This window comes from Eschrichtius robustus, chromosome 15, assembly GCF_028021215.1.
Source record: "Eschrichtius robustus isolate mEscRob2 chromosome 15, mEscRob2.pri, whole genome shotgun sequence".
Classification (NCBI taxonomy): Eukaryota; Metazoa; Chordata; class Mammalia; order Artiodactyla; family Eschrichtiidae; genus Eschrichtius; species Eschrichtius robustus.
This window is the reverse complement of record NC_090838.1, coordinates 94,129,064-94,144,362: the sequence shown is the minus strand read 5'-3', so window position 1 is coordinate 94,144,362 and position 15,299 is coordinate 94,129,064. Positions and strand designations below refer to the sequence as shown.

The window sequence follows — 15,299 nt, the reverse complement described above, 5'->3', positions numbered from 1 at the left end:
ATCTGCACTCAGGCTTAATTCAATCTCTTGTTACAAACCTATGCCGTTTTCTGTTTCCTTCTTGAGTTAGTTTTGGTAGTTTGTATCTTTCTAGGAATTTCACTGCTTTAGCTGCATACCCTAAGTTTTCGGAATGCTGTTTCTTCATTGTCATTCATTTCAAAGTATTTTCTAATTTCCCTTATAATTTATTCTTTGATCCATTAGTTACTTGGGAGTGTGTCATTTAATTTCTACATACTTGTGAATTTCTCAGATATCTTTGTTATTGATATCTAATTTCATTCCGTTGTAGTCAGAGAACATACCTTGTATGATCTGAATCCTTTTAAATTTGTTGAGGCTTGTTTTATGGCCTAGGATATAGTCTCTCCTGGAGAATATTTCATGTGCTCTTAAAAGGACTGTGTATTATGCTGCTGTTGAGTGGAGTGTTCCATAGGCATCTGTTCGGTCCAGGTGGCTTATCGTGCTTTTCAAATGTTTTATTCCCTTGTTAATCTGCTGCATAGTTCTGTCCAGTATCGAGGATGAGGTATTGATGTTTGCTGTTTTTGTTGTTGAATTCTGTTTCCCCCTCTGATTCTTTCAACTTCACTTCATGTATTTTGGGTCTCTGTTGTAGGTGCATAAATGTTTGTAACTGTTTTATCCACTTGATGGATTGACCCTTTTATCCTTATAAAATGCCCCCTCTTTATCTGTGAACATTTTTTGTTTTAAAGTTTATTATGTCTGATAGCGTTGTAGCCACTCTGTCTTTCTTATTGTTGTTTCTATGCTGTGTTTTATATTTTCACATTCAGCCCATTCTATCTTTGAGTCGACAGTGTCCTCGTTAGACAGTGGTTGGATCTTATTTTTTCTAGTGTTCTGCCTTTTGAGTAATTGTTTAATCCATTCACATTTAATGTTATTTTCAACATAGTTGATTTTTATTTTCGCCACTTCATTTTGTTTTCTGTTTGCCTCACATCTTTGTTCCTCTGTTCTCCATTACTGTTTTCTTTTGCATTAAGTGAATCTTCTCTTGTATAACATTCAAATTCCTTTAAAGATTTTTTTTTTTTTTTTTACTGTATTTCAAAAATTTATTTTGTTCCTGGTTGCTCTAGTGCTCACCACATATGCCCTGACTCATGACTCTGCTCCAGGTTTATACTGTGGTCCAGTGAGGTGTAGAAATGCCCCCTGCATTAGTTCTGTGTATTACTTCTATCCATGTTACAAACCCAACACATTGTTATGATTATTACTTTATACAAGTTTATATCTTTTAAATAAGCTGAGTCAATAAAGCAGAGAAAGGATATATTTATGGAATTTGTTACATTAACCTTTTTATAACGTTTTTATCTACCTTCATTTGTTCCTGTGGGTTTGAGTTAACTTTGGTGTCATTTCCTTACTGCAAACAACTTAGCTCTCACCTACCTTCTTTGCACTACTGTTGTCAAATATATTTCTGTATTTTATAAGGATAAATAATATAATTATATATATTATTTTGTTCAAGTGGCTTTTTCTTTTTTGTTGTGGTAAAATATATATAACATAAAATTTATTATTTCAATCATTGTTAAGCGTATAGTTCTTTGGCTTTAAGTGTGTCCACATTGTTGTGCTAAGTAGTTTGGTCTTTAAATTTAAAGCAATTAAGAGGAAAAGGGAAAAAATGCAATTATATTGCCTTTTATAGTTACTCAATTACTTTATTCTCCCCCCACTCCCCAGTATCATCTGCCTTCTGCCTGAAGAATTTAGTATTTCTTGTATGGCAGGTCTGATAGCAATGAATTCTCTCACTTCTTACCTCTCTCTGTTTTTTATCTCTAAAAGTTACCTTTGGTGTCTGTAAGATTCTCGGCTGTAGTTTCTCTCTACTGCTTTCTCCATCATTTGTTATGAAACATCAGCTGTGAGTCACATTGGGGTTTCCTGCACTTCAGGGGTCATTCTCTTTTCCTCTTGTTCAGTTTCCTGCGGCTGCTGTAATAATTCCACCAACCCCGTAGCTCAGAACAACAGGAGCTCCCAATTCTGGACGCTGGAAGTGTAAATCCAAGTTGTCAGCCGGGCTTTGCTCTGCTCTGTCTGGAGGCTCTGGCGGGAGTCGTTCCCAGCCTTTCTCTGCACTCTGGTGCGGCCAGTAGTCCCTGAAGCCCTGCCTTGTGGGGCGTCACCCCAGCCTTTGCCTCCATCACCAAGCGCTGCTCTCCCCATGTCTCACGCTGGACTCACGGTCCACCTGGGTCCACTCTGACCTCACCTGAACTAATTACACCTGCAGTAGCCCCACTTCCAAATAAGGTCACGTTCTGAGGTTCCCAGAAGGACATACATTTTGCAGGACAGTATTCAACCCAGTGCACCTGCTTTCAGACTTCATCTTTGTCTCTGGTTTTCATCATTTTTAGTGTGACGTGTCTGCGTGCATCTACCTGTGTTTACATTTTCCTACATGGAGTTAGTGGAGCTTCTTGAAGTATAGATTACTGTGTTTCGCCAGTTTGGGGGAGTTTCAGCCTTTATTTCCTTGAGCATTTTTCTGTTCCTCTTTCTTCCTTTTTCCCATTACATGCATGTTGGGGTGGTTATTGGCGTCTCATGTTTGTCAGAGGCTCTGTTCACTCTCCCTTATTTCTCTCTGTTTTTTTTTAAATTATATTACTTATTTTTGGCTGCGTTGGGTCTTCGTTGCTGCACACAGGCTTTCTCTAGCTGTGGTGAGCGGGGGCTACTCTTCCTTGCAGTGCGTGGGCTTCTCACTGTGGTGGCTTCTCTTGTTGTGGCTCGCAGGCTCTAGGTGCACGGGCTTCAGTAGTTCTGGCACGCAGGCTCAGTAGTTGTGGCTCGCAGGCTCTAGGTGCACGGGCTTCAGTAGTTGTGGTGCATGGGCTTAGTTGCTCCGTGGCATGTGGGATCTTCCCGGACCAGGGCTCAAACCCGTGTCCCCTGCGTTGGCAGGCAGATTCTTAACCACTGCGCCACCAGGGAAGCCCTTTCTCTCTCTTCTTCACGGTGCAGAAGCCCCCTTGGTCCAGCGTCAAGTTGGCCAATTTGTGCTTCTGCCAGATCCAGAAGATTGTCGAATCTCTCTGGCCCACTTTTCTTTTTGGTTTCTGTGCTTGTCAACATAGAATTTCCATCTGTTTCTGTCTTATAGCTTTTCTCTTTTTCGTCTCTCTTTACTTCCTTAATCTGGTTTCCTCCAGTTGTTTTGAGTATATTTGTGGTGGCTGCTTTGGAGACTGTCGAGTCCGTCGCCTGTGTCCCACAGGCAGTTTTGTTGCCTGGTTGCTTTCCTGTGCATGAGTCACATGCAACTGTTGCTTTGCATATCTTGACATTTTTGGTAGAAAACTAGACATTTTGGGTAGTTCATTGCAGCAGCTCTGGATCCTGATCCCCCCCTTCCCCGAGGCCTGTTTTACTTTGGTGTGCTTATTTATTTGTTCAGAGGCCTGGCTGGTTTACTTTGGTGACGTCTATTTCCCCTGGAGTGTGAAGGTCTGGTGGCCACTCCTCAGAGGCTGCAGCCTCGGGAGTGGACACGGTCACCTGGATGACGGTGGTTCCAGCAGGGCCCTTGTCACGGTCTCCTTCCCTGATTGCTCTGTTGAGCTGTCTGCCTTGTGTGGTAGGCTCTGATAACTGGCCGGTGGGGTGATCTGTCCTTTCGTCAGAGCTTTGCATTATAAATTGCTCCTCACTTTTACCTAATTAAATTCTGGCCCCTTTGTAGAGGGAGATTGGAGCGCAGTCTTGGAGGCTTGTTCTGACCCGGGAAGGCTCTTGGGTCTCTCCCTGGTCCCGTCTGCTAAGCCAGCTGTTCTCCTAGAGCTGCCAGCCTCCTCCTCACGGCTTGCCACCATCATCTCCCTTACGCTTGAACTTCCCCACTGTCTCTTCCAAGTCAAGTCAGTTCCTTTAGGGAGATCAGTAACGCCTGATCAGTTGCAGACTTCCATGCCTGGGGCGGAGCTTCTGCTCCGAGTCGGGGGTGGGAGCTGGTTGGGGGAAGGGAGCGCTCGACCAGCAGGCTTGGGGGTCAGGAGTCCAGGCCGAAGGGGACGAGAAATGTGAAATGCGGGGGCCCTGCCCTTCCTGGGGAGATGCTACGTCTTTCCCTGGGAGCCCCTGGTTTTGGCCACGCCTGACACTCTCACCGGCTCTGCACCGGGTGGAGGGTGGAAGGACGGAGTGAGCCGGGGCTCAGTTGTCCAGACTCTCACGGTTCTTATTAAATTTTGCCAGATTTTCATGGATAAATGTTTCCGTATCTGCTGTATGCCCTTAGGGCAAAATCCAGAGACTTAAATATTGGCTTTTGAATTAATTTTCTCCTGTTGTGGTTGTCTTGTTTCACCAGGTCTGTGGAGCTCCTGGTATATCTGTGACCTTGGCATATCAGTGGTTAGGACACAGGGATGTCTGTTCCTGGCCATCATCTCCAGTGTAGGACCGTGCATCCCAAACACCAGAATAACACTTGTGAATCAGTGTTAAACTGTTGCCTGTACAAAATCTCCCTTTTCTTCTAGAAGTTACAGGAAGTCTCTTGCCTTTTTTGGGTGGCTACTATACCTCACCCTGAGTAGACTGTAAAGCCAGTTGTACACCCATCTTTTGGGTTATTTCCATCACATCAAAAACGTATAAGTATTTAGGCATGAATTGAGAAATATATCAGTGAGGAGAAAAGCTGATTTTCCTAATCTCCCTGCGGCCACACGTCAGAGTGATCAGAAAATCTGAGGCTCTGCGCAAATGTATGAGCCCTGCACGGCCTTGCTAGGGTTCTCGTCATTTCCACGTGGGATGGTTTCCCTGTGATGCCGGGCACTGTCGTATTTTTTTTCACTTCACGCATAACCACAATCCATGAGCCTAGTGTTTTTGACTCATCTGCCACGTCATAGGTTAAGTCACATCTCCGAGTCATTTGGTGCCCAAGGCTGGCATATGGTTGCTGAAATTTAAGCCTTTTCAGTAATTGTTGAAGCCTTCGCACAAAGAAGAGTTTTGTTCTGAAAGACATCCTTTTTTCCTTTTTTTTTTTTTTGCTGATGGACGGGGCGGCATGAGATTGCATGCTGCCCTGAGCTGGACCCGCTAGCTGCCTGTTGGCCCCGACAAGAGCAAGCAGCGCACGGGGCAGAGGTCACGGACTGCAGAGCCAAGCAAAGCTGTGCACGGCCTGATCTGTTCCGTGCACGAGGCCTGTGTCTCCTCTTCCCACCATCCGCTCCCTGTTACTCAAAGGCCTGTGTTCAGCGGTTATTTTCCTGGGGAGGCTACCTGAGTGCTAAGCTTCTGCCCGTTTTGTTTCTGTTTGAAATGCTTTCCTAAAGGGGTGAAATTGATTAGGAGAAACATTTTATTTTATTTTGTTTTTATTTTTTTAATTTTTAAAAATTTATTTGCTTATCCTTTCATTTTCAGCTGCATTGGGTCTTCATTGCTGTGTGCAGGCTTTCACTAGTTGTGGCGAGCGGGGGCTACTCTTCATTGTGGTGCGCGGGCTTCTCATTGCGGTGGCTCCTCTTTTTGCGGAGCACGGGCTCTAGGTGTGCGGGCTTCAGTAGTTGCGGCACATGGGCTCAGTAGTTGTGGCATGCGGGCTCTAGAGCGCAGGCTCAGTAGTTGTGGTGCACGGGCTTAGTTGCTCCGCGGCATGTGGGATCTTCCTGGACCAGGGCTTGAACCCGTGTCCCCTGCATTGGCAGGTGGATTCTTAACCACTGCACCACCAGGGAAGCCCAAGAAACATATTGTAACCACCCAGCTAGGTTACATAAATCTTAAGTATTTTAGAAAGAAAGGAATTATTCAAGAAAAAAGAATTTTTTAAATTTATTTTAAGAAAGGCTAAGGTGCTTCCAGCAATTTTATGTCACCACTGAGACTAGTGAAGTGTTGCCAGCCATCGTGTATGATTTAATGCCCTGCGTTTCTGCTGGCTCCCAGGCCTTACCGGTTATTTTAGGTGCAGAGATAAAGTTAGCAAGCTACAGAACATCTTATTTTAGAAAACATTTGCATATAGATATAGAGTTACATTAAGAGGGGTTAAATTTCTTCTAAAAAGATGTAATTTTTTGCAGAAATATTCATATAACATCCACAATTTGAGACATACAAAATAAAATTTGTAAGAAAAAAAAGATGTAATTTTTCTGATTTAAAAACTGTGGGAAAATGCAGTAAAACAAAGGTAAGATAAAATGAAATCTCGCCCCGTGAGCTATGAGCCAGATTGGAAATACAGTTATTTTCCCAGAAAATTATTTTTTCAAATCATCATTCAGGCGTCCAGGTAAAGTGTAGGAGCGCTAAGATAAGACACACACCAGACAAGTCGACAGGTGGTGGAGAGAATATGAAATGAGGACGACCGGGCTGATTGCGTCATTCCGGTGATCTGGGGATCTTGGTCCAAAACTCCACCCCCTCAGATGTCAGTTCACATCCCTAAAGCAAAGGGGTTTAGAAAATGGGGCTCCCGATAAGGAATGGACGCAGCTGATAGGAAACTGTCGGGCATCAGGGCTTCTCAGCCGTGCACGTTCTAAGTGTTTGTATTTGTCTTTTCATCCGAGCACACACATCTCTTGGTGGTGGTGGACGGATGGCTCTTCTTGGGCTGGTCTTACCCGCCCCCTCCCCCCATCTGCCTTTTCTCCCCCAGGCTGCTCTGCTCCTGCCTGCCATGAACATGGGAATTACACATCAGATTTTATGTGAACAGAGGACTTCGTGGCAGATTAAATGTTTTAAAACCGTAGACCTAGAGGTTAAGGTGCTTTTTCTTTAGGTTAAAAGGAGTGGGTGTTTTTTCTGCTGTTAATTCTTTCAGTTTGGAACAGGAGGGTGATGTGAATGTGAATTTTGAAGGAGCAGAGGGGAGGGGAGGGCAGGACAGGCAGAGAATATAGTTTCCCATCCCACGTCTGTCTTCTGGGTTTATTCTTTTCGCTCCTATCCTCCAAAAACAAAATACGCTTTATCTGGCCCCCTCCACTGACACTATTTAATTTGAATAAAGTCTTTTTATTAGTTTAATTTTTTCCCAGTCATGATTGCCTTTACACATTTGGAGGGTTTAAGTTTTAGAAGCACATTAGTGGTGATCTCCTTCCCCTCGTGGGCCCCTCAGAGCTGCCTTCCTTCTGTTTGGGTGGGTTGCTGACACTAGGTAACCCAAGAGTAGGACTGAATCATTTAGGGTCTTGGTCTGCACACGGTGTCTGCTGCTTATTAATTTGTTCTTATAAACAGTCTGGAAGATACTAGTTTTTCATGAGGTGTTTTTTTTTTTTTTTTTTCTGTTTTACTCATCATTTCCCCATTTTATTTTAAAATTTTTTTTAGTTTTATTTTTTAACATCTTTATTGGGGTATAATTGCTTTACAATGGTGTGTTAGTTTCTGCTGTATAACATAGTGAATCAGCTATACGCATACACATGTCCCCACATCTCCTCCCTCTTGCGTCTCCCTCCCACCCCTTCGTGAGGTGTTCTGAGTCCAGTTTCAGTATCACACCTTTTTTTTTTTGGTAGTTCACCAAATAGATGCATGTTGCTGATCATTTTTTTAAAAAGTGATTCTAAAAGTATTAGAACCACGTAAGTGATGCTCAATATCCCATCCACTGTAAAACAAGGACCTTTTAATAATGTCAGATTTTGAAACTCGTAACTACTCTTTTCCTGTGTTATTTAGTGGCGGCAGTTTAGATTTTCAGGCTGCTTAGAAGTTTCGGAAGGTTCGGCTCCCTCCTCTGGAGTGAGAAGAGACGCGCTTTGAAACCTTCCCAGTCCCCCTTCCCGCCCCCTCCTGTGTTCCGTGGGGACTGCACCGGGACCCCTCGCTCGCACGGGTGGTCACCGCACCCTCCCCTGCTGTCCGCACGCAGGTCACCGGAGGCGCGGGCTTCGTGGGTTCCCACCTCACGGACAAGCTCATGATGGACGGGCACGAGGTGACCGTGGTGGACAACTTCTTCACGGGCAGGAAGAGGAACGTGGAACACTGGATCGGCCACGAGAACTTCGAGCTCATCAACCACGACGTGGTGGAGCCCCTGTACATCGAAGGTGAGCAAGGGCCGCCCCGTGCCGGTTGGTGCCAGGCGGGCAGGCGGGCGGGCAGGCTTGACGGGGTGGCAGCCCCGGGGTGCCGGCTGACTCAGCTGAGTCCCTGTCTTGTTTTGGAAATGGTCTCACCGCGTCCCAGGCACCACCCTGGCCCCTGCGATGGAGAACAGCCGGGACGGGGGAGTCTGGATTCACTGTCACGTGGCAGCCCTGCGTTCGAGCCTCATGGGCTGTTGAGGGGGCTCGATCAGGGCACCCCGGTCCTGGTGGCCTCACAGTCTGATGCCTGCCGGCTGGGGGGAGTCACTTCTGTCCTGCAGGGAGCTGGCTGATGGAGGATGCTGGGCTCATAACGAGACGCCCCGTGTCAGAGTTCAGAGCCCTCTGGTAACTCTGCCACCCTAAAGGAGTTAGGTTTGGGGGACGGTGGTGGGTTGGATGGTGGTCCCCAACAGGTGTGCACCTCACGTGCATTCTCACCTGCTCTGGCTGCAGCCCTGAGGGTGGGAGGCTGCACCCACCTGTACTTGCTGCACGCAACCTGGAGCCAGGGGGCTGCCCAGCTGTGGGGCTGGTGAGGCCGCACACACACCGCAGGGGTAGCTGGCTCTGCTTTTCCCGTGGTCCCCCCATCATGGGCCTCCTCCCCGTCCATAAGGGGAACCTTGAAGAGCTCGTGTAATCACTGAGCAGGGCTCTTGTGCAGGTACGCCGCGGTTTATGTAAATGTTCCCTTATTTAAAGGTCTCCAGTGCTTCATTATAAATATCTTCGAATTTTACATCCTTGGTAAAGAGTCCAAACGGGAATTGTGCTCAACGCTAAGGAGTCTCCTTCGTTGTTTGGTGGTGTCTTTTTCACTAATACATTAGTAGCCTTGAGCGTTACCTTAAAAAACTACTAACAAAAATAGTTTGTTAATTTGGTAGAAAACCCATGGTTTGGTGTACATTTTTTTGGTTACGAAAAAGGTTAGACTTTCTAATATGTTAATTCCCAGAGGAAATCCAAATAGTTCTTCATCATAAGGATGTAACTCCTTTGGTGCCTGTTTAGTAAACCACCGCCCCCTTCTGGCTTTTGCCTTTTAAGTAGACAACCAAATTGAGTAACAGTGGTAACTCAGTTGTCTGCTTTGAGCTCTGACACCACAGCTGTTCTAGGCCATTTCTGCCGCTTCTGGCGCTGGACTCCATGTAGAGGGCCCCCCCCCCCCACTCTCTCTCTCTCTCTCTCACACACACACTCACACACACACACACACACACACTCTCTCTCTCTCTCTCTCTCTCTCTCTCTCTCTCTCTCTCTCTCTCTCTGTCTCTCTGCATGGACTCTCCCTGCCCCTCACTCTCCCGCCCCCTGTAGCGCACGGGCTTCTTCCAAGTGCCAGGTCGCTCCCAGCCGTCCCGGCCGCCTCCTCACTCTGTCCCACGATGCCCACCAGGCTCTGAGGTCCTCGCGTGGAAGGGCCATGGTTCGGGGACAGTTGTGCTTTTCAAAGGTGGTGATCCCTCCTACCCACTGAGGTCCCAGTCACAGCAGGAATTTAACCAGCTGAACTTAGCTCCATGGCATGAATTATTCACTCCCCGCCCCCCTGCTTTGCGTGGTGAGAGTGTGTAACAAAGTATAAACACTCGGTGTTTACTCTCTGTGGGTACCTTTTTCCTAATAGAAGCAGCCTTAGTTGATCTGATATTTACAGCATAGCAGGAATGTCCTCCTGCTTTGGCAGGTGTTTCGCTTGATCGTGTTGGTCTGTCTGTTTCCCGGGCTGACAGGTGTGGGCTTTAACGTGGCAGCAGTGGCGTCGCCTGACCTAGCAGCGTCCCAGCAGAGCTTCACTAAGTTCTCCTCAGCACACGCTTCCTCCTCTTGTTATTTTCAAAGTGTAACCATCGTGGTTTATTCTCTTTCCGTATGTCCAGTGGGAAAGTAACTGTTGTCTGGGCTCAGGGTGGGGTGGTCGATGTGGAAGGTTAGCTGTGAGCGCGGTAACTCACGTCGGGGCCGAGGTGGCACCGTGACCCCGGGGGCCCCCTCGTGTACTTAACCATGAAACGATCAGACAGGAAGCACTGTTGTCACGCGGCTTACGACGGAGGCCTCTGCGTTGTCTGGGTTAGATGTTTGGGGGAGAAAATCGTTGCTTCGGAAGGGATCATAAGTCATCATTGAGATAACTTAATCGGATTTCCTGTTGCTTTAAAAGAGCTCTGGATTTTACCCACCACAGCGTTTAAGTTCCAGATGTTGCCTCCACCCTGCGAACTGGCTCTGGAAGGGATAAAGTTAACTCTTCTTCCCACCCACCCATTCAGGACGCCGGGAGGTTTCTGAGAAGCCGGGGTCGGATAGAGGGTGTGTGTGGTCTGGGGGGTGGATGCCAGGCCGTTGGGACGGTGGTGATCGCAGAGCTGCGGCCCAGGACGGCTCCGTGGACGCGGGCGGGCGTCTGTCTGGGGAGGGGGCCCCGGGGGAGCACAGGACAGCGGGCAGTGACCGGGCTCTAAGGGCTGACGGGACACTGCAAAAGGGAGCAGGGAGCACCACGTAGCGGGGAGGAGCCATCTTCATCTTCGTCTTCGCGGGCGGCTGGATGGACCTCAGGTTTCTGGTCTGACCTGTCGGGACCCTGGAACAGTCCCTCCCGTCCTCACAACAGGGAAGATGAGCAAGCTGATGGCCCGTGGCCCTTCTCGGCTCCAGCGGGGGACAGGGTCACAGGGCAGACTGCCGCCTGGGAGCTGGAGATGGCGGTGGACACAGAACCCTGACTGGGGTGGAAGCGGCTGCGGGCGAGTGGGAGCTGCCCGCGGGCAGGGACAGCGTGGATGGGCCGCGAGTCCGGGCCCCAGTTCTGGGGGTCGGGGGCTGTGTGGTGAGCTTCACCTCCAGGACCCCCACGAGGTTCTCAGTGACGATCAGCCTTCCAGCTGGGGGAAGGGAAACGAGCCTTCCTGAAATCCGCCCAGAGCGCCCTGTTTTCCCCCAAAGGCCTCACAGGGGGACTTCCCCCAGGGCCTGACCGATGAAGAGGAGACGCGGGCCTGGGACCGGGGGGCTCCGGCACTCAGTGGAGACCCCGAGGGTGACAAGAAGCAGAGGAGGCACGGGCCCGGGCCCAGGCCCAGGTAAGGAGGGGTCTCTAGGGAAACCCGGGGACAGCCGGGGACATCAAGCAGGGGCACGGGGTGGAGGTACAGCCTCTGACTCCGAGGGCTGCAGGGCAGCAAACGCAGCCTGCGTCCAGCCAGCTAGCTCGAACCTTGTGCCGGAGACCCGTTATCTCCCACCCCTGGTGCAGCGTGTGTGCCTTTCAGCGAAGAACTGCAGGCGTGTTCCAGGGCACGAGCACAGTCTGAAGAGGCGGAGCAAACATCAGACCCGGACAGATGTGGCAGAGACTTGGAGTTACCACGAGGGCTGTTTCAGTAACTGTGGTCAACGTGCAAAGGATGCTGGTGGGAAAAACGGACTCTGCAGGGATAGGTGGGTCATGGAAGCTGAGAGGTGGAAACTCTCAGAATCAAAGGGAAATGCCCGAAATAAAAAGCATTGTGCCAGAAATGAAGAGGGCCTTCGATGGGCTCGTCTCAGCCCAGGAGAAGGACAGGGAGCTTGAAGGTGTGTCAGTGAAAACTTCCCGAAGTCAAGAACAGAGAGAAAAAAGAATAAAAATCCAGAGCGGACTATCCAAGAGCTGTGGGCACATTACAGAAGGTGTAACGTACACACAGGGAGATTCCCAGAGGAGAAGAAAGGAAAGAACGGGAGAAACGTGTGGCGTAAGGACGGCTGAGAATCTTCCAAAGTTAGTGACACGGACTATGCCGGAGGCTGAGGGAGCTTGGAGAACACCAGGCAGGATACACCCCCAAAATCTACGCATTGAACTTGTAGAAAATGACTGATGAACAGAAAACCTTGAAAGAAGCTGCGACGGGTGCGGGTCACAGCTCACCCGTCGAAGAACAAGGCTGAGGGTCACGCAGACTTCTCTTCAGGAAGCGTGCAGAGTGGAGGGAGGTATTTACATAATTGGAAGAAAAACCCACCAACCTGGAATTCACCATCCTGTGAATTTGTCCTTCACGTGTGAAGGAGGAATAAAGACTTCGAGGGATCTGTCCCCTGTAGACCTGCTTTGCAGGAAGTGTTCCAAGAAGTCCTTTAGAGAAGGAAGATGATGCAGATCTGAAACTCGGATCTGCATAAAGAAAGAAGGAATTTCAGAGGAGGAATGTGATGGTAAAATTAAAACTTCCTTTGTTCTTTTTCTTAATCTAACAGGTAACAGTTTGTTCAAAATAATAATAGCTCTCGGGTGATTACTGCTCATGATAAATGAAAGAATGACAGCAGTGTCACCAGAGACGGAGGAGGAGTTGGGGATACTCTGTTTATATGAGGCACCTGATTGCCTGTAGGGTCAGTCACATATGGTAAATTATAGGACAACCACTAAAGGGATTTTTTAAAAGGTATAATTGATATGCCAAAAGATGAGAGAAAACGGGATCATATGCAATGCTCAGATAAAACGAGAGAAGGCAGAAGAGGAGTGGAAGACAAGAACAAGGAAATGAGTAGAAAATAGCTAGAAATATAGTAGATATTAATCCAGGTCTATTGATAATCACTTTAAATATGAATGCTCTAAATACGCCAGTTGAAAAACAGATCGTCATAGAGGTTAAAAAACAACAAGACCCAACTCTCTGTTTTCTGCAGGAAACCCACACTGTATATAAAGATACAGATAGATTAAAGGGATGGAGAGAGGTGAAGCATGCTGACACGAATCGGAAGAAAGCTGAGGTCACTGTCTTCACTTCAGACCAACTGGACCGCAGAGCAAGGCGAGTTACCACGGTAAAGCCAGCGCATCCTGACGTAGGGTCAGTTCTCCAGGAGGACGTCACAGACCTCCCTGTATATGCACTTCACAGAGCTCGGAACTGATGGAATGAACGGAGGAGGGGATGAACCACCGTCATAGCTGGGGACTTGGACACGCCCGTCAGAAAGGACGGGTCCAGCAGGCAGAAGATCGGTGAGGACATGGCTTCTCGCAACACCGTTGATCAACAGCTTGTGATGGACGTGTACAGACTAGTTCATCCAACAACAGAGAACACGTTCTTCTCAAGCTACATGGAGCGTCTACCAAGATTGACCACATTTTGGCCCAGAAAGTACACCTTGACAACCTTTTAAGTTTGTTACTAGAGTAGAAAACAATTGAATAGAAATTATATAAATGTACTTTCAGATCACAATGGAATTAAACTAGAAATCAGTAACAGAAAGATAGACGGAAAACCACAAAGTATTTGGAGATTAAACAACATACTTCTAAATAACACGAGTCAAAGAAGAAATCTCAAGAGAAATTTAAATATATTGTGAACTAAATGAAAGAACTGGGTTTCGTGTTTATGTATTTGATAAAGAATAACATGGAAGAGAATCTTAATTTTTTTCTCTTTTCAAAAGACGATTGTTTCCTGATGATAAAAGTTATACATGCATGCTACAGAAAATTTGGAAAAGGATAAAAAAGAAGAGAATTTTAGAGGAGGAATACCCAGAAATACTCTGTTCTTGTTAACATCCAATCATTTCTTTAAATGTGATCTTTTTTAGATTAAACATATGCTTAATAGGCAGTATAATTATATGGTTCAATTATTTTTAAAAAAATTTAAAAAGATAATTCCGTAAAGAGTCTTTCTCTTGCCTCCGTCTCCAGTCTTCCCAGGTCCCAACTCACCTTCAAGAAACTGCTCTTAGCATTTCTTTGTTCATCTGCAGTTTATGTGACCCAGTTAACACATCTAGGTATTCATAATTCTCCCCTGTGGGTAGAGAAAGTAGCAATTTCTATATTGCTCTGAGTCTTGTTGATTTTCTGCTTTTTGTATCCCGGTGATCTTTCTGTATCAGAATTCACAGGGGGGCCAGTGTGCTGTGGCCACCCCACCCCGGGCCCATCCTCTCCCCAACATAAAAATAACATGCCCAGACCTGCCAGGATGCTGCTTTGAACATATTTAAGGAAATTATGTGAAAAAGGAGAACACGCCTTTGCTTTTCTGTTTAGTCTCTCATTAATTTGAGCTCTTCCAGACTCATTTCTCAAGGTTCCTCTTTTCCCAGCTGTGGCCCCTGCACTCAGCCTTGTAAATGGGACAGGGCCTCCGGAGGGTCGCTTGGCGGCCGACGGCCAGCACGAGTGGCCGTGCCGTTCTTCCTCCCCCAGCTGGGACGCTTGAACGCCGCGCTCATGTTTGGTGCAGTTTGTGCTGCGCAGTGGGCAGGCTCTGAGGGCTCTTTTCCTGGGCTGTGAGGGCTCACCCTGCTGCTCTGTTGTTAACGTTTCTTCGTATTTTCCGAGCACCTCTCGTGGCTGATCATTTACGCTTGTTCTGAAGTTGCCCCGCTCTCCTCCTCATAATTCCTTCCAGAAGACTCTGTCAGGGACTGGCGCTGTGTCCTCCTGGGACGGGCGCTGGAGCTGCTGTCCTTACTGTTGAAGGCAGGACAGCCTCGTAGGAAAGAGGCGCTGCTTAAATCAATGCAAGGAATGGTCTTACGGGGCGTGTCTTAGTCCTTCCAGCTGCGGTGGGTGGGGACAGCCGCTGGGCTAAGCTGTCAGATGATGGAAAACACAACAAACCAGATGGAACGGCCTTTGGATGAAATAAGTCCCCAGTGTGCAGCCCATCTCGACACTGGCCGACCCGACTGAGCACTGCTCGCACGTCAGCCCCGCCGTGCAGGGGATGTTTCCAGTTGCAGGTTTCCTGGGTCTGCCCGGGAATCTACATTTGCACGTGCTCTAGTCTGCCGTCCTGCAGAGAGCGGGGCCGTGTGTGGATAAACCGTGAAGAAGGACGTGTGTGAAGCCCTCGCTGAGGCAGGAGGAGGGATTGGGAACCCGAGGTCCAGGCCGCCAGCGGTGACACGTGAGGTCCTGACTGCACGCACGCCCTGACGCCTGGATCGCGCTAGCGTGGGTGAGGATGAGGGTGCACGCGCGGAAGCTCGCGTTTGAACTTCGCTCTCTGAAGTGGCCCTTTTCCTCTGTCTTTGATGCCGTTTCCTTTTTTTTTCACTGTATATGTTGTCGCCTCCAGTGTGAAACCAGTGGTGAATGATTTGTGCCAGGAGGTCGCAGCCCGTACGCCT

General features: G+C 48.0%; 1 protein-coding gene across 3 annotated transcripts in view; it reads left to right on the top strand.

Moving 5' to 3' along the window:
- Positions 1–15,299, top strand: part of UXS1 (UDP-glucuronate decarboxylase 1) — a 79,818-nt gene that overhangs the window by 39,035 nt on the left and 25,484 nt on the right. For all 3 annotated transcript variants that reach the window (XM_068564570.1, XM_068564569.1, XM_068564571.1), the window contains one exon: positions 7,922–8,102. In XM_068564570.1, the coding sequence (XP_068420671.1) occupies positions 7,922–8,102 (181 nt within the window). The remainder of the gene's footprint in view (positions 1–7,921; positions 8,103–15,299) is intronic.